The sequence below is a fragment of the Neofelis nebulosa genome, chromosome 7 (assembly GCF_028018385.1).
Source record: "Neofelis nebulosa isolate mNeoNeb1 chromosome 7, mNeoNeb1.pri, whole genome shotgun sequence".
Classification (NCBI taxonomy): domain Eukaryota; kingdom Metazoa; phylum Chordata; class Mammalia; order Carnivora; family Felidae; genus Neofelis; species Neofelis nebulosa.
In genome coordinates, this window is record NC_080788.1 from 110491134 (window position 1) to 110510113 (window position 18980).

General features: G+C 37.3%; 1 protein-coding gene and 1 long non-coding RNA gene across 2 annotated transcripts in view; one reads left to right on the forward strand and one right to left on the reverse strand.

Annotated features, from left to right (window-relative positions):
- KCNH5 (potassium voltage-gated channel subfamily H member 5) overlaps positions 1-18980 on the reverse strand; it is a 306423-nt gene that overhangs the window by 235910 nt on the left and 51533 nt on the right. The window contains exons 4-6 of the mRNA XM_058739265.1: positions 17371-17499; positions 7792-7907; positions 1198-1590 (exon numbers count right to left, since the gene is read on the reverse strand). Coding sequence (XP_058595248.1) covers positions 1198-1590; positions 7792-7907; positions 17371-17499 — 638 coding nt within the window. The remainder of the gene's footprint in view (positions 1-1197; positions 1591-7791; positions 7908-17370; positions 17500-18980) is intronic.
- Positions 1310-8534, forward strand: LOC131517325 (uncharacterized). Its single transcript, XR_009264523.1, has 5 exons — positions 1310-1465; positions 2771-2867; positions 4192-4325; positions 4480-4664; positions 8201-8534. It is a non-coding gene; the product is annotated as an uncharacterized LOC131517325 (long non-coding RNA).

Consider the following 18980-nt stretch of genomic DNA (forward strand, 5'->3'; position numbering starts at 1 on the left):
TTTCACATTTTCAAAATAAACTCCTCTCAACCCTTTCCAGAGGGTAAATAGGAAAGAAATAAATGTACCTTTAAAAGCTTGATGTAAATGGAATCTAAAATTATAAAATAATTTACTATCATTGCTCTTTTTTCTGTAATTTTTAAACTAATGTGTATGGCATCAAAACACAATGTCTGCACTTAACTTTCAGGGAAATAGGGTTTTTTTTAATAATATTAAAGTTAAGTGAGCATAGAAATTGTATGGAAAAAAGTCACCGAATAGTTTCTATCTACCTCCCAACATACATAGAATAACAACAACAATGTAGTGGAGAATTTTCCATCTGAGCAGCCGACAAGGACAGAGTAGAATCTTTAGGGAAATTAAGTTTGTAATATTATCACTATGAACATATTTTAATAATAGATGCATTCTATATTGACTCATTTTTATGTTATTAGTTGAGATTATTGGTTGCATCCTATTAGCTTGATGTAGCAAGTTGAAAATCACCCACTATTAAGTTAGAAGTTAGGAAGCTCTGGATAAAGTGGTCTTTTAAGACATTATATATTTTAAGTATTTGTAATTGTATAGATAACACACTGAATGAGCAGAACCTTGAACTAGACCAGACATCAGAAATCATCCAATATAGTCTCTATCCACAAATGTGCTTAGACAAAATTTAAAGCAAAGGCTATAAAGAAGAAACCAAAAAGGCAAAAATTTAAGACTTTTCCATAAACTTTTTTTTATATTATCTCAATCAAGCACTGCTACCATATATATCTGGAGAGGAGGAGACAAAAGATCTATGGATGCATAGCATTTTAAAATGCTACAGTTTTCCAAAGAAAATACATCTGTTTCATATCTTTTAGTCAATTACCTAGTTCATAAACTGTTTTGCCCCAAATGCTACGACTTTTCTTCTGTTCCACCTCCTCCAACCACAACCTCCACTTTTCAAACCACAATTTCCAACCACAACCACTGTCCCAGTAATTGGTATTATCAACCAGAAAGCAAGAAAAGGAAGCAGATGAAAATTAACATAAAGTAATTGAATATTACAATTTATGGCAAGTAGGGTGAAGGCTGAACATGTGGCTAAAAAGAAGTTTTGATTATCTGTAAACTTTTATCTTAATTTTCTCAAAACATATGAACCGCAGTACTCAGAAAAAAAAAAGAAAGAAAGAAACTTACCTCATCCACATTTTCAAAGGCATTGATGATGTCATAAGGTAAACAAGACAACAGATCGATCACAAACCAAGTTTTCAGATAATTCATCCTTATCAGCTTGGGGTCAGAAATGACCTCTCCACCAGGTCCCACAAAAGTCGTGTGAAAATTTAAAACAATGTCAACCAAAAATATAACGTCCACCACACTGTCCAGCACCAGCCAGGCTATGTTGTTCTGCTTCGTTTTGAAGGAAACATTATAGGGAACCATAATGGCGGTGTAGAAGGTAAGAATTAAAATCACCCAGTCCCAAGTAGTTTTAAAAGCACAATAGTGTAAAATAATGTGTGGTGGCGTCTTTGGCGCTTCTTGCTTATACTGAGGAAGGATATCTGATCCCAGCTGAAGAACCTAAAAGAGAGACAATGTGCATATAAATGACTTGGACATGTCTGTACAGTTAGTAATGAATTCAAACTCACCAAAACTCAAACCACAGCATAGTTTTCACGACTCCTGGTTTCCAGACTAATCATACCCCATAGTTCTGTCTCCCACTTCTGAGTTGTACCAAAGTTTGTTCAAAGGAAGTTAATCTGCTGTTCCACCTGGCTTTCTCTCCAGGGGCCAAATATTGGTTCACAAACTGGCCCCCAAACACCAAGGGCAAGAAGAAACCAAAGAAAAAGGCAGACCACAACATACTGTTAGGTGGAAGGCTTAATAAGCTAGGGAACATACCTATGAGGCTTGTGGCAGGAAGCCACGAGACTAGTAGATATCTACCACCCACCCACCAGAATCTTAAAAGATTAAAGAGATGCCCTGGTCCAGTTACATATATCATCCAAATGGTCCCCAAAACATCCTACTCTTTCAGCGCTATGTGCTTGAAAATGGTTCCCACAATGGGAACGGTGGGTAGAATGTACATTCGAAGGACAGGAATGAGAAGCCTTCAATTGCCTGGGTTCAGCTCAAGAGTCAACCAGCAGTCACATCCTCTTGATGACTTCCTCCAACACCAACATTGATCCACAGCACTGCTAGAATCCACTTCTGAGACTGCATTCTGTACACTCACTTGCAAGCCTGCCTAAAATCACATCTCGAACTGATTATCCAGCACTTATTTGGGTGACTCACTGTTATCCATTCTTCACACATATTTAGCACCTCAGAGAGCATAACTTTGATTCTGATGGCCTCGCTGAACCCCAGGACCACACTGTTGGTGATCTTGCTGTTGAGTGGGACTCAGCAAGGGCCCTAATGATTGGCATAGTGATATCAGGGTTGTAAATATTTAGCCTACTTTTTCCTTTTCTCCCTTCAACCAGGACTTGAAGAACTGTGTTTTCTGCCCATATGAATGTTCTCGTTAGGGAAAAAGTGCTAAATACTCAGGTTTGCTTCTCTATACCTTTTTGGACAAGTGGAAAATTTTCACTGCAAGGTTATATGAACCTTGACTTACTCTAAGCAGGTCTAATTAAAGAGGCAAAGACAAAAAGCAGATGACAGAGCAAGAGCAGAAGGCTGGGCAGCACTGGGCAAAAGTAACAAACACTGACTTAGCATTGTTTTGCAGAACATGGAACCTGGAAATTGTGAAAAGGAGTTGAAAGAATAGATCTGAGAGCTCTGCTCCATGCCATCAATGAAGCTAAGGCTGAGTGAACCTATATGTAAGGAGTTTATAAATGTGACTTTCATAAATAGTATTCCCAGCAGCTTTGTCATATTATATATCCAATTATTCAGTGCCTCCAGGGCTAATGGGGTCCAGTAGGAGTCAAAGGGTTACCATAAAATCATAAGTGCATCAATATTTGTTTTTTTTTAACATTTATTTGAGACAGAGAGAGACAGAGCATGAATGGGGGAGGGCCAGAGAGAGAGGGAGACACAGAATCTGAAGCAGGCTCCAGGCTCTGAGCCATCAGCCCAGAGCCCGACGCGGGGCTGGAACTCACAGAGCGGGAGATCACGACCTGAGCCTAAGTCAGATGCTTAACCGACTGAGCCAACCAGGCGCCCCTAAATGCATCAATATTTGAATGTAAAAATAGATATAAACAAAAATACCTACTAGCATGTAACTCATAAGCCACAAAGCAAAGCAAATATACTAGCACTTCTTGAAACTTGAGAGAGAATTATCCTGAAAAGTTTCTCTCATGCATAGAACTTACATAACTGAAAACTATGTATATAATACCCATCATTAATATTTTGAAACATAAAAAACATCAATTGTATTCTCTTTAGTTGTGTATTAAAATTATTGTTATTATTTGGGGGCTATAAGAACTATTTCTAAAGATTTTTATGTATTTAACATCATTATCAGTGCCCAGCCATATTTGTCCCATAAGGTCTTAAATTACTTGGCAGCAAATTTTCTTACCAGGAATGAAAGCTTCATTTGGGGATAGAGCTTTATATATATAATCATGGTTTCTCTCTCACTTTACAACCAATGGTCTATCCATTCCAACTTCACTGTATTAGACATGAAAACTTTCTTCAAAGTCAATGTTAATATTTTACCATCTATATCTACACAGACCATAGACTGAGCACAAAGAAAGTATACTTAGAAAATAAACTCAGTGCCAGGGTGTATTATGACCTTCATGGGCCCTGAGCATTTTTGCTTTCCTGGACCCTTCCTCCAAAAAATATAAAATAAACTAGGAACACCTGGGTGGCTCAGTTGGTTAGGCATCCAACTCTTGATTTCAGGTCAGGTCCTGATCTCACGGTTCATGGGATCAAGTCCTGTGTTGGGCTCTGCACTAACGACATGGAGGCTACTTAGTATTCTCTCTCTCTCTGCCCATCCCTGCTCTCTCTCTCACTCTCCCTCTCTCTCTCAAAATAAACATTTAAAAATAAATAGAGAGATAAAAATTGCATTTTACAACTGCATTGTTGCAAAAAATAAATTAATATTATATATTCAATTTTTTAACCTAAAAGTTTAATTTTTCCTTTTACTGTTAATAGAAATTCAAACATCCCATGGACACCTAAAAGCACTGTAGCCCCACACACTGTGTTTATAGACAAGCCTGCCCTGCTCAGCACCTCAGCAGAACATGAGATGTCTTCTCTAGAGATGGAATGGGATCACTTCTAAGGTCAGTATCCCTTAAATCTGGTTACAATCTAGAATCATGTGGAGAAATTTTTTAAACTATGGTATACTCTTTCTCAGGCCCATATTTTCAAAACGTTTCTTGGGTGATTATAATGCACAGTCCAAGGTAAAACCCTTGTCTTTTATTTCTTTAGCCATCCAGGACCTAGTTCTTCAGACAGTGACTTGCATATGTAAAAGGACCCAGAAATGCTACAAGAAGACAAGGAGCAGGAGCACGCATGAACAACAAAGGAACACACATGCTTGTGCTTTGATGTCTCTCAGATGCAGAGCACTACTTTGATCTTCACTCTGACGCCGGCGCTTTTATAAAGCAGTGAGTAACAATTCTTCACTTTCATTGCTATTCCACTTGTACTTTCATAAGTGATGAGCCTGAGGTGGAGGGGGTGAAAACACATTTTCCGATGTATTTTTATCCCAATACAGACACATTCTTTCTCTCTGAATATCTGAGAGCATTGACGCTAATAGAATCAGGACCATGGACATGGCATTATTACGGAAGTTTATCTCTCCACCAGTATAAAAGTGAGAAGCTGAAGCCAGTCAGCAGGATATGGGTTCACGTGGACAATAGGTGAACTGCCTACACAGAGACCAGGATCTCTGAAACTGGGAATCGGCTCCAAATGTAGGTGTCCTGATGGAACTGAGATAAAATTTATATTTTTATCTTGGAAATTTATACTTTATCTTGGAAAAAGTGAAAGCCTGAAATTTACCAGCAAATCCATATACTCAGGTTGAACACATTATAAGACTCAGAGTAAAATTTTTGAAATGATATCCTTTTGCTAAATTGATGCTTCTTGTGGGTCAGCCTTTGGATTCAGAGCACATGCAAACAAAATATCTTTCGAGAATCTTGTTATCTCTTCATGTTCTCTGAAATCAAACCTACAACCTGACAGAAAACAATTTTGTGTCTGAGTCAGGTTTGTGAATTAGGGATGGTCAACAAAGAAACTAACAATAATCAAAAGGCAAAGCAAAAAAATAAAAATAAAATAAAATCAGATGGGAAGAAACAGGAATGAAATTTCCTAAAAAATAAAAGTAAAAGAAAATCATGAGCCATTGAGGGGAAGCTTCCCCAGTTGATGCAGAAGAAAAAACCAACGAATGATTCAAGGTGCTAAGGTAAAAAATTTCCTCTCTATGATCCCTTTCTTCTTGTTCTTTCCCAGTGGTATAACAGAGAAAAGAAAAATTCTGAATAAGGTATCATTAAGACCAGAAAGGAATCATAGCTATGAAAGTCAGCTGTCACAGAAATAAGCTCTTCCACTCCAGTTTGCTTTGTAAAAGGAAATGGACAATTAAGGCAGAAAAGAAAGTTGTAAAATCAAGTAGTACTTCATAACAAGAATTATTGACAAAGGAAGTTGTATCTAACAGTCTGCTTTAAGTCTTGTGCTAGTTGAGGGGTGCCTGGGTGGCTCAGCTGGTTAAGCTTCTAGCTTCAGCTCAGGTCATGATCTTGCGGTTCGTGAGTTCAAGCCCTGCATTGGGCTCTGTGCTGACAGCTTAGAGCCTGGAGCCTGCTTCGGATTCTGTGTTTCCCTCTATCTCTCTCTGCCCCTCCCTTGCTCATGCTCTGTCTCTGTCTGTCTCTCTCCCAAAAATAAACACTTAAATTTTTTTAAAAGAACATTAAATCCTGTACTAATTGCATATTGTCTTTTAAAATATTGCGATTATCATTATTATTAATATTTAGTTGTAATCATGATCTTACCTTGGCTTTTAAAAATGTGTTTGCACATCAAAGTTTTAGTTTCTCCCCAAGATAACAGTGCCATTTAAAGCAGAAAGCCTTCCAAGTCCCCCAGTTAGCTATGGTCCAAGAAAAACTCCAGAACACTCCAAATTCAAGGAACATACTTTACTTTCTAACCCTCTCCAAGCCAAATTTAATATCTGCAACCAGTTCAGAAAGATACTCTAGAGTGCTTCAACTCACTTTTCTCCAGCAGAGCAAACTGATGAACATATACATTTAATTTTATCTCTCTCTGCTTTGGTAGGCCACCTCAGAACATTTTCTGAGTGCCCACTAACTGCTCTGCAGAGCTTTGGTAGCTTCATTAACTTTTGGCAACACTGGGAAGACAAGTGATGATTATAGAAGACACGTGAACACCAAAGCTTCTACCTGGAGTTCTGTCCTCAATTCCTTTTCTCTCTGGGTCACTATACTTTCTCTGGGCAACATCATCTCATCCTACGGCACCAAGGTCTGCAACTCAGACCCAGAAATCCCTCCAGAGCCAGACCCATAAATTCCTCTGCCTTTGAGGCATCCCCTCTTGGATTTTTCTGTCAGGCACTTCAAACTTAACATGCCCCAAACTGAACTCATAACCATTGCCCCTAAACCTTCTCTTCCTGTTCTTATATTTGCTATTTTATTAGCCAACAGTACTAGTCAACAAATGTGTTGACTCTAATCTTGGCGTGTCTGCATTCTGCCCACTTCTGCTTCTGGTTTCCTTGCTTAAAGCCATGGCCAACCTAACTGATTTACCATTAAATCTCTTAACTGGTTTCCCTATCCTCCCATTCAACACAGAGCCACTAGGTCAAGCAGGGGGTCTTAATCATTTTTGTACAATGGATCCCTTTTGACAATCTGGTGAAATCTATGGATCCCTTCTCAGAATCATGTTTTTAAATTAATACAAGAAAAACATAGCATCGCAAAGAAAACCGTAGGGACTAATCTCCCTTTGAGAGGTTTCTCTGAAGTACAAATGTGATCATATCTTTTCCCTAACACATGGGACACAAACCACCACTGTTTTACTACACATCACTTTAACTTTCCTTCCCCTGACCTCACCCACACTGAATTCATACTCAAAGTCATCATACTGTCTCACCTCTGTGCCTTTGCACCTGCTGGTCTCCTTGGTAGGAATGACCTGCATCCCTTCTTTACCAATTTCTCATATTTTTCCTTCAAGATTCACTCACCCCAGGTAAGCTTCCCTAGAGCCCCAAGTCTAGGTAATGCTTTTGCATGTGTGTCATCCTACTTGTCACATTCTATTGTCAGGTTTTTTTGCAAGGATCTTGAGTTCCTTGATGGTAGAGCCCATTGCATATTCATCTTTCCATCCTTGATAGAGTACCAAGCACAGAGAAAACCCTCAGGTTACGGATGAAACAAGTGAACTTCCTATCTCACTTACTCGAAGAAAATCTCACCATCTACAGACCTCTACAGATATGACGGGATATCATGAACTTGTTTCCCATTTCAAAAATACAAGAGAATAAAAAGATATATTTGAAATTTCTATAAATCTACACAGGAAAAATAATTAGAGGATGAGTACTTATAATATAATAACCACAGATATCTATATTGAATCATTTCAGGGGGAAAAATGTGCTACCACCACCATCTTGGGAAGGAAAGTTAGTCTCCCACTTACTTCAGCTAATCTTGAATGTTTGTGGACCACCTCTGTTTTATTCATTGGCGTGAGCTGCTGCAAAACACTTCGGCTATTTGTCAAAGCCCGTGTCAATCGGGCAAATTTTGTCCAACCTTAAAATAAGGAGAGAAAGTCTCAGTTTTTCACATATAATGAATATGGAACGCAACATTCTTGCTAATATTCAGGGGATCTCAGAAATAGCATAACATCCAGAACTAATAAAAAGTATCAATCTAAAGCACTTAATTTCTACATAAACATCACCACATATTTCAAGTGTAGCTATAAAGTAATGACTAATTTTTATGTGTGATCTTTGTGTTTTGCTCATATCTATTACATAGTCCCAGTACCCAAGGTACACCTGTCCACAAAATTCTGTGTTCCCCCTTGCATTATATAGATTTGTTACTGGAAAACAACTGTCCAGCCAGGAATGTATTTCCCAGCACTCCTTGCATCCAGCTCTCCCCATGTTCCCAGTTCTCATCAATGGAATGAAAGCAGAAATGATGTGTGTCACTCTCACACATGCCACAACTTATGAAGCAGGTGAGACTTCTCTACACGTTCTCCCTCCTTCTACCAGCTGGATACAAGTGACAACAAGCCCCTAGGGAATAGTAAAGCACTGAATCCGTGCATGGAAGGCTGCCATATGCCAAGGATCACCTGCCTTTGACTGTAACGTGAGCAAGAAATATGCTTCTGCTGTGTTAAGCTGCTGGAAGATGGGGGGGGAGGGGTATTTATTATGGCCTAATAAAAAACAATTTTACTGTGCATTTGTGTGTAGATATATACACATGAGAAGAAAATGAAACCCAATTGCAACAAATCTCACATATTATGGTTCATATCACACTTCCATCTTTCTTGTAACAGCAAAATGTTATTTCTCTCTTGTTAATTACAGTGGTATCTAAATATCATTCTTTAAATATCTAGAATCTCTAACATTGTTTTCTGAAAGAGTAGTAATTTTAACTTTGGTGGGGGAGGGGATGTGAATTTAATGAGAAAGAAATTTCTTCCCAACACCTCAAATTCCCATTATTAAATAATTAATTTCAAGGAAACATCAATGAGACATGAGTAGTTAGTAGTTAGTAGAGCAAAACTAACCATACTCTGAGTCTGTCTCAACTATCCTTTTCTGGATATTCCAAAAGCTCTAATTTATTAAAGATTCCAATAAGACCATTTGATAACTTCTATGATATTGCACTTCACTAGGTTATTTGCCAAATAACTCCTTAAAAAAGGAAAACTTCTGATGGTCTCAAGGAATGACGGTAACGGCAAGGATGAAATTTCAGACAATGTGACAAAAGATGAAGGAAAAAACCCTCAGCAGACACCCGTCAAATGCCTTTCAAATTATACTAGGTAGATGACATCATGTTTTACTACCATTTTTAGGCCAATTCTGACTTCATTTAAGCTTTGTATTTCCCCAACTGTTCAGCTCCCTTTATGGTATCCAATAAGTGGTTTAGAAAAAAAAGTAATCTGGCATCAGTTGATAGAATGTCCTTAATTCTTCACTAATGGACTTTACCCTAGTGACTAGAACAACAACAACAACAACAACAACAACAACAACAACAAAAATGTTAGGCTTTGGGGATTGTATGCAACCCTAAGGCTAACCCTGTGCAATGTGCTAAAAGGAGAACAACAACAACAACAACAACAACCATCACCAGATATGCCACCAGCTCTCTAAGAACTTAACATCAATGTAAAAGACCAACATGCAATCTGTATCACCAGTCTAGACTCTTCTTCTCAGCATTAGACCTATCTTGTATCTAATCAGCCATTAGCCACCTTTTACTAAGATGTTCTATAGGCATCTGACACTCAGCACGTCCAAAACTGATCTCATCATCGTCTCCCTCCATCTCCAACTCTTCACCTTTCATGTATTCCTGGACTTGGTGAATGGTCCCATGATATTTCCAGTTGTCCAATCAGAAACTTGAAATTTACCATCCTCCTTCACTATTACCTCCACACCCACATATCCAATCACTTTCAAGACTTATAGACTATAACTTATTAATAAATTCACTCAAGTTGAATCTCGTCTCTCCATCCCTGTATGTCAGACAATCTTCCACCTGAGTTAGGTTGGCAGCATCTTGAACACGATACTCTCTATCTGCTCTCTGACCATATACTCTCAAGCAACTCTACATTGCTGCCAAAGTGCTTCCCCTTTCCCTCTTTCAAACTCTTTAAGATCCCCGGAGGCCTTCAGAATAACATTGCATTTTCTTGGTATATAGGTCATTTAGTTTCTGGCCCCAAAGATCTGCTCTGCATTCATCTCCTTCTACTTCTTTATACATACTCTGTACAACAACTCTACCAAAATTAACAGCAAATTAAAAGAAGAATAAATTCAAAACTAAAATTAAATTTCCTAGGAATTCTCTGTACACCCCATGATATTCATTGTGTCCAGGTTTTCAAGCATTATAATCATTCTGCCTGCCTGAAATGCTTCCCCCCATCCCCTTATGTCTGGCTAACACTGACTGGAACCTCTAGACTCAGTTAAAGCATTATGTCCTTCTGGAACCTTCTTAGATCCACTCATAAGAGAGGTATCCTCCTCTGTGTTTGAACATCATAGGATAAATACCTCACATGGCACTTGCAACACTAATGGCAGTTGTTGATTAACATGTTAGTCACTCCCACTGAACTACTGTTCATCTCTCCATATTCAAGCACTTGATAAGGGCCTGGCATAAAACAGGCCATTAATTAATTAATTGACTTATTTGTAACTTAAAAATCAAATTTAAAATAAGTCCCATTTTGTTTTATTATCAGGGGTTGGGTTTGGTTTTGCTTTGTTCGGTAAAAGTGGCAAGGGTGTCTTCAGATGACATGTTGGCAATAGATACATTACAATATTTCAGGTGATCGTTTTCTTTCTTACTTCAACTTGATATTATAATTGCATTGAATATTTCTACAAACTTCCAAGGCAATGTTATACTAATTGAAGCTTCATATTTCTAAGACAAGTAATGTTACACACTTAGTACATCTAAGGATTGGATTAACAAAGAAGCCAATTTTTATTCCCAGAATGTAATAAGGTTTATCCAGAAAATATTTTGAAAAAAATTAAAAGAGATATTGAAAGAATAAATTCATTGGCACATGGAAGAATACAAATCATCAAATGGCATGCGTTCTCTCATTTCCTACAGCCATGGCGAGGGTTAGGGCTTTCTTATAATTCTCAGTTCTCAACAATTAGCATTTTTCTCAAAACCCTTATACTACCCCTCTCTCCTCACTCTCAACCAATTACCTCATCAAATGTTATTGAATAAGCAGAGGCCATAAGAAACATGATAGCCTTCAATTTCCTTTCTGTCCCCTCCATCTCTAGACCCACCCACATGGCACTGAATCTTGCCTGCCTCTTTATCATCTCAGAGAAGTAGGTATTTGCTCTTTTCTGATCATGCATATGTTCTATTTATGGGCATTTAAGTGGTTTCTAGATTTTCCTCTATCATTAACAACACGACAGAGAATTTCCTATGCCTATCCTTTTGTGCCCTTGGACACATCTGGAATTGCCTATGTTATTAACTAAATTAGTTCATTTGCTCTGTCACCAACCCCCACCATACAGTCAAACTTTGAAAAAATTGAGCAGCCATACTGTCTAGGTCAGAAAAAAGGCACATCAGCAGTTCTAACTTTTTCCAGCGATACATTTACTGGTCTCACCTTTACAGAGACCTAACTGGTATAACTGATTATTCAGCACAGTTCGCTGATGTTACTTAGATGTGGTCGATATGGGGTAATGTGAACAGACAGCTGAATATGAAGAGCCTAAAACTTGTTCTATGAGTTGTTCATGGAATTATGAGAACATTTGTTCTCCTAAAAGCTCAGGATGCCAACTCCTTCTTAATAAAACATTAGTTTAGCTCTATTGGGTTGCAATTAACCTCTTTGTCATGGACTGCCTAATCTTAAAAATAAGAGGAAGTCACAGAGGCAGTTAAATCAATCTTACTCGACTGCAACACAAGATTCTAATCTATAAGAAAAAAGCTTAGGTAAACAATTATACACTTGGCCAAAGAGACTACATGGTATAATTACTCATATTTCATCTGTTGTTTCCTCTCTAAAGAAAACCATTGGCTTCCCACAAGGGGAAGGTTGCTATTTTTGCTGTTAGTTTCATTCTATAGGAATTTTTTGCTTCAATTATTGGCATGAAGATGCCATAACTATTTGGCACAGGATATTTCACACTGTGAGTGTCTTGGCAGTTTTGGAATCTGTTTGAAAATACCGCACAGCTAAATGGGCAGAGATTTTGGTCATCTCTTTTAGAACACATATGGATAATCAACAGAATGGATTTCTTGGCTGCAATTTTTCCCCTTTGCATTATTACAAATGATGAATCAGGTACCATTGACTGATTAGCTGAGCAACAGTTCCAAGACCTCAGTCCCAGGAACAAAAGATAACAAAAATGCTTTGCCCCCTTGATTATTATCAGTAAATTTCATTGGTTTAACACAGTACAATACTGTCAGAATCAGAGTGTTCTCAATTGTTGCAGGAAAAAAGGAGAGCAGGGGATTAAGGTGACAAAAATGCAATAGTAAGTTTCCACTAGAAAGGATGAGACAGCATGATGCAATAGAATATGGTATTGAAAATCAGTCACACTTTGCATGTCAGGATCTTCAACAGTAAAGCAGAGATAGCAATACTAATTTTCAGAATTATAGGTAAGAGCAATAAAGAATATAAAGTTCCTGACATATAATAACTACTCCATCAAAACAAAACACCTTCAATGGTTTTTACTACCATCCATCATGATGTACATCAAAGGTATCATTGACATCAGTAAGTGCCATTCATTTTAAAGGCAAAAATCAACTAGATTGAAGTTTTGGTATCGTGAGATTCATTATGAGGAAGAGGTGCACGTAAATTGCTATCACATTATAGTTACTATCCCAGATACAATTTAGAAACAATTGTATTTATTCGGAATTAGTTTACTCAAGTCTTTCAACTATGTGTCTGGGTTTCTTGGTAAAAATACCAAATCATGTAGAAGGAAATTAATGTTAATTCCAACCTTGGCAAATCTTCAAAGGACTTTCGACATTTCGCATTAAGAAGGTAAAATGCCTTTGCTCTGGGATTAAAAGTTACATTCTGGCCTGTTAATGTATGGACTCACTTGTCTATTCTGCATCTTAAACACTATTTCCTATGTCCTAGGTAGAACTCTACTACCTAAGTACTTCCTCAGAATTTTGCAAACACCCTCCATGTCCTCCCTTGCAACAGCCACAACTCCCTGATCCTTCTCTCTGATTCTTTTCATCTTACTCACCTTATCAAATCCCAACTCTGGATAAATCCAACTCTTCATTACTTCTGCATCTATACACCTTCGACTAAACATAGGTAGAGTAAAATATATAATCATGCTCATAGATGCTGGTGAATTCATGATCACTAGCCCCAAGCAGACCTTCGTGTTCAGCAAACCTGCTGAATTCCCCTTGCCCACTCACTTTTCCACCCTCTTAGATCACCATTTCATGCCTACTCCTCTCTCCCCAAACCTTCAATACTTCATCTCCTGCACCATGCTTACTCTCAGGTGAGAACCATGTTTTTTATATTACTGAGAAAATAAGAGCAATCAGAAGAAAATTTCCAATCTATATTTACTTGTTTGTCTTCCCCTCCCCCATTATCATATGAGGGAAGGAACTATGTACCTTCAGGACACAGGTGCAGAATGGCCTGCACCATTCTGTGTGCTTACTCAACATTTTTGGTTAAGGGGAAAAATTGGTAAAATAGATAAACAAGGGGAACAAAATTTCCTAGAAGAGTCATGAAAAGTCTCATGTTAAGTATTTCCGGTGCCCAAGCCCGAATTAAAGTAAATCTACCATCTCCCCGTTTAATGCTCTACACCCAAATCATTTTGATATTATGGTGTTATCACGAAATCTTATCTGCACTTTGTTAAAAGTTCCACACTCCCTTTGACCCTTTTACTCAACTTAAGAATTGGAGAGACATATTTTTCCGCCAAGATTTCCAAACATACTTTCCTATGCTTCTACCTTCATAGAGATAGCAGGATGATTACTTAATGGCATAAATATTTTATTTCTATTGAATTTTTCATATTAATTTTACAGCTCATATGAATAATGGAAAGTAGCTCATATACAGCCTTCATGGTTACATTGTGCATTACTTGTTCAATAATCTGTTATGTATTTGACAGGTGTGGAAGAGTCTCAAAATAAAAGTCTGTTTAAAATAAGCTCTTCCTCTACAAATTCAGGCCCTGGAAAGAGACAGTCTTCCCTAATGCTTTTCACAGTGGGGTCTGATTTCCCCTCTAAATTCTAATTTACATATCTATCCAGCACATAGTTCAAAATCAAAAGGTCTAAGTCGTTTGGCATTGATTCAAATACCATTTTTTTTTATAAGAATGCGTGATGCAGTTAAGAGATTCTGCCACAGGAAGAACTCTGCGATTCTGATGTAAGGATACAGAGATGGAAGTAGGTAGATAAACGGAAGGGCATTAATTTGAGAAAAGTCAACTCTCAATATTAGCACCTTTTCCCCAATCTCACTTTGAATGCTGTCAACTTTCAGTTTCTATAAATAGACTAAATATACTGACACCATCAACGTTCAGCAGGCCAAAACTGCAAATGTAACATATTCTCCCTAACTTCAGCTGTGTCATGAAATCACTTTTAAAAAAAGTGAGAGAAAATAATATTCATTGAATATAAACATAAATATAAATATAAATATTATTTAAGGGAAAAGACTGTGACATGAAGGCTTCTTACTCTGTATTATCGTCATTCAGTGCGAAGGCAAGAGAAGTTCATCTGAAGAATATGTTAGGTCACAAATCGTATACCAATTATTTATCTTTTATTTTAAAACATATTACTTTAAGATATAGTCAGCTATTAGCTATAGGTTTTTCATAAATGTTCCTTATTAAGTTGAGGAAGTTCCTCTCTATTCCTACTTTACTAAGAGTTTTTACCATGAATGGGTGCTGGGTTTTGTCATGTTTGTTCTATGTTGAATGATATGATGGTATAATCTTTCTTTTTCAGCCTGTTGAAGCGAAGATTACAGGGATTGATTTTTTTTCATGTCGAACCAGCTTTGCATATGTGGAATAGATCCCACTTGGTTGTCATGTGGGTTCAATTTTTATTGAGGGTTTTTATATCTATATTCATGAGAAATATTGGTCTGTAATGTTCTGTTCTCACAGTGTCTTTTTCTGGCTCTGGTATGAGGGTAGTGCTGGCCTCACAGAATGAGTTAGGGGAGCTCTCTCTGCTTCCATTTTCTAGAAAAGACTGTAGATTTGCCAAAAACAAAAGATAAAAAACAAAAACATCCTTTGTTTTGTCAGTTTATTAACTATTGATTAAATTTATTTAATAGATATAGAATGATTTAGGTTAGCTGTTTCTCCCAGTGTGAGTTCTGGCAGTTTGTTTTTCAAAGACTTGGTCCATTTCCCCTAAAGTATCAATTCAGTGGCTACACAGTTGATCAAAGTATTCTTTTGTAATGCTTTAATGTCCTTCGGATGAGTTGTGATGGCCCTTCTTTAATTTCTGATACTGGTCACCTGCATCTTCTCCCTTTGTTCTCACTTAGCCTGGCTAGAGGTTTATTAACTTTGATGATCTTTTCAAAGAACCAGCTTTGAGTTGTGGTGATTTCCTCTGTTTTCCTATTTTCTACTTCATTGATTTCTGCTCCAAGGTTCCTTATTTCTTGTCTTCAGTTTGCTTTGGTTTAAATTGCTCTTTTTTGTCTCCCCAAGGTGGAAGCTTAGGTTATTAATTTTACGTCTTTCTTCTTTTCTAATATATGCATTTAATGTCACATACATTTCCTTCTAACCACTACTTTTGCTGCATCCCATAAATTTGATAAGTTGTATTTTCATTTTCATTTAGTCAAAATATTTTTCTAGCTTACTTTAAGCCTTCTTCGTTGACCCGTGGGCTATTTACAAATGTATTAATTTCCAAATATTTGGAGATTTCTTAGCTCTCTCTGTTATGGATTTCTGGCTTAATTCCATTGTGGTCTAAGAAACTGCCTTTTTTAAGCTTTCTATTCTTTTAAATTTGTCAAGGTGTGTTTTATGGCCAGAATGTGATCTATCCAGTGAATGTTCCATGTAAGCTTGAGAACACATTTTCTATCGGTATTGGATGGAGCACCTTCGAATTTTAAAACAAATAAGCATTAAACCTAAATACTATTAGAAGACTATTCTATTTTTAAAAATAATGTTTAAATTTATCCTAAACCTCTTAGACACTGAGTCTCTGAGTAAAAGTAAAGGAATAGGTAGTATGAGTCCAAAAGTGAATATTCAATAGTCCAGAAGATGATTTAATATACACATTTTCAGAAACATTTGCAAATAAATTGTCCTATGTTATACTTTAAATGGTTTGCACATTGTAAAATTTTCCTCTTGCAATTTGATACTAACCAGAAACCGACCACGTATAACATAATATATGTGAATCCATATGCAAGGAATAAAACTACAAAATTTTTCTATAATTAGGATTACGGATGGAAAGATTAAGTTTCTGTACCAGTTTTTTTTTTTTTTGAGAGGTAAGAAAAGGAAGACAATGTTTGCCAAATACAAAGAGGAAGATCTCATTTTTAGTCTCTGGAGGGATTATTAAAAATAACATTTCATAAAATCTTCTAAGAGTATTTGAAATTCTTCATTTATATGACACCAGTTTTTAATTTAAACATAATTGGAGGGAATAAAATGAGAATATATTACCTAGAAAGGGGGATACATGCACACCACTGACTACTGATTTCTATAGCCATCCCCCTGAATATTATAGTCAGTATGACTATAGTCAGGATGTTTGTATTTTGCCAGCCACTCACTTGTTAACAAAATTATTCTTCACATAAGCTAACAGCATCTACCCAAGACCATCTGCAACGCTGAATGGGTAAAGGGTGAAAAGTAACCTGAAAAAAATCAGCTAATCAATCACTTATTAGTTCAACCAAATTCAATCAACCGATCAACTGTGCTGTAAAAGGACTTCGCCTAAACCATCTCACAGGTTGTTAAATTTTGTGTTTCTAAAGCTCATCCTGGTTGAAACTCCCATTATATTGATTCTAAATTAATAATGACCTGTGAAATTTCTTCCTTATATCTTATCTAAATTCCTCTTATTATAATTCAAGTTAACCAATTCTCATTTCAACTTTGGATAGCCGTGCTATTTCCATTCAAATGATATGACTGGATAAAACTGATTTTGGATAATTGCTTGCATGAACGTAAAGCAAAAGAAGTACTAATAGTAAAATTGTGTTTTCCAGTTCAACCAATGTATTTTTCTAAACAATAATAACAATAACAATATAAATAATTGACGGCCTAATTCTTAAGTGTGGCCATCCTTTGGAAATTACCTTTTGTTGAATCATCCTCTATTGGCTGTTTGAACAATGTAATATCCTTGAAAGTACACAGGAACAATACCACCTTTTCATGTTCATTTCTTATTGGTGCAATTTGCATATAAAACCAAACAGGGGTTCCTGTAAGAGAGAGAAAGGACAATAGAGTGTGACAGATCCACAGCAGTGGTTTGGTCTCCTGCCTTCCCTCTGCCTTCAGCTGCCAACTGCTATGCCAGGAACCAGCACCAAAACAACAATATTTTCATTGCTTTCCAAATCAAGCAACTACCAGTTGCTCAAATATTAATAAACATTTTTCAACCCAAAATACCAGAATTTGAAAGGAGAGCAGAGGGTGTCATTTCACAATGCAGGAGCCCAATGGAAGTCTCACCACTTAAGTAACACCAGCATTCCCTTGAGGTCTGGGTCCCTACACCCCTGCTTCGCTCACCAAATTCCTTTTCATAGTTTCCCCATGCATGACCACTCCTCCATGCTTCTCCTTGTCACTTTGAGAAGTGTTTCCAATTGACTTCAACAGCAATCCCTGATGCTCTGATAAGCAGTCCTCTCAGAGGAACGTTTGAAACACTATTCCTATCTCAAGCTTCTCTCATCAGTCAGAGTTATACGATGGCTCTATGCCTTTGACAGCACCCCTACATCAGAGAAAGAGGATGTCAGAAATACTTGATGCCTGTTGTACACAGAGCTCTACCTGAAGCTTGTAAGGCAATCTTAAAAAAAAAAAAAAAAGTGTCCCCAACCCTTGAGATTCTTCAGGTGTCTTTATGAGCCACTGCTTCCTATCTCCTTCACTCAAAGAATGAGGCTTGACTCTGCTGCTATGTTCTTTAAACAGTGGCTCCTGCAACCTCCACGAAGCAAAGAGTTTCAGAGCACTTAAGGCTTAGGATTTGGACAAACCAGGAACTGGCATTAGTTCAAATAATAAATATTTGAAGACACAAGAAATGCCTTCAAAGGAGTAATTATCCATTAAGCGATAAAACACTGAAAGAATGTTCCATCAAAATCAAAGACACAGTTTGCATCATATTCTTTCCAAGCCATCGTGCAGCAAAGCCTCTCCAAATTTCCTATCTTAAAGACATAGAGGCTTTTGTTAGCTTTGGGATTTGGGGAGTGAAATATGCAGCTATTAATAGTCTCTACGTGAGAGTTGATAGCCTATTAGTGGCTTGCAATGAAAACCAAATAGGAAAAACCTTCATACCTTTGGCCAAAAAAAGTCACATAATAATGTCACCGCAAAGGGGAATTTGTCATCTAGACAAGAAGAGACAGCTTAACTATCGGGTTCAAGAAATCAGAGAATTAGGGGAAATTTTTATGGAATATTCAGTTCGGGTCCTTGCAACCTGGGGCCTATTGAAAAACATGGCCCTTTCCGAAATGATCACCGGGTGACACAGGGATCTCAAAAGCCATCACACCATCTCCCAGACAGGCTTGTTCTTTATTTTCTGCTTCTTATTCTACACTGTGTACGCAACAACTGTGAGTGATGTACGCAGTTTTACAAATCACCAGACACACATGCTCACAGATACATGGCCTATGGCTGTTCCAACACAGTCAACTTGAGACAGCAG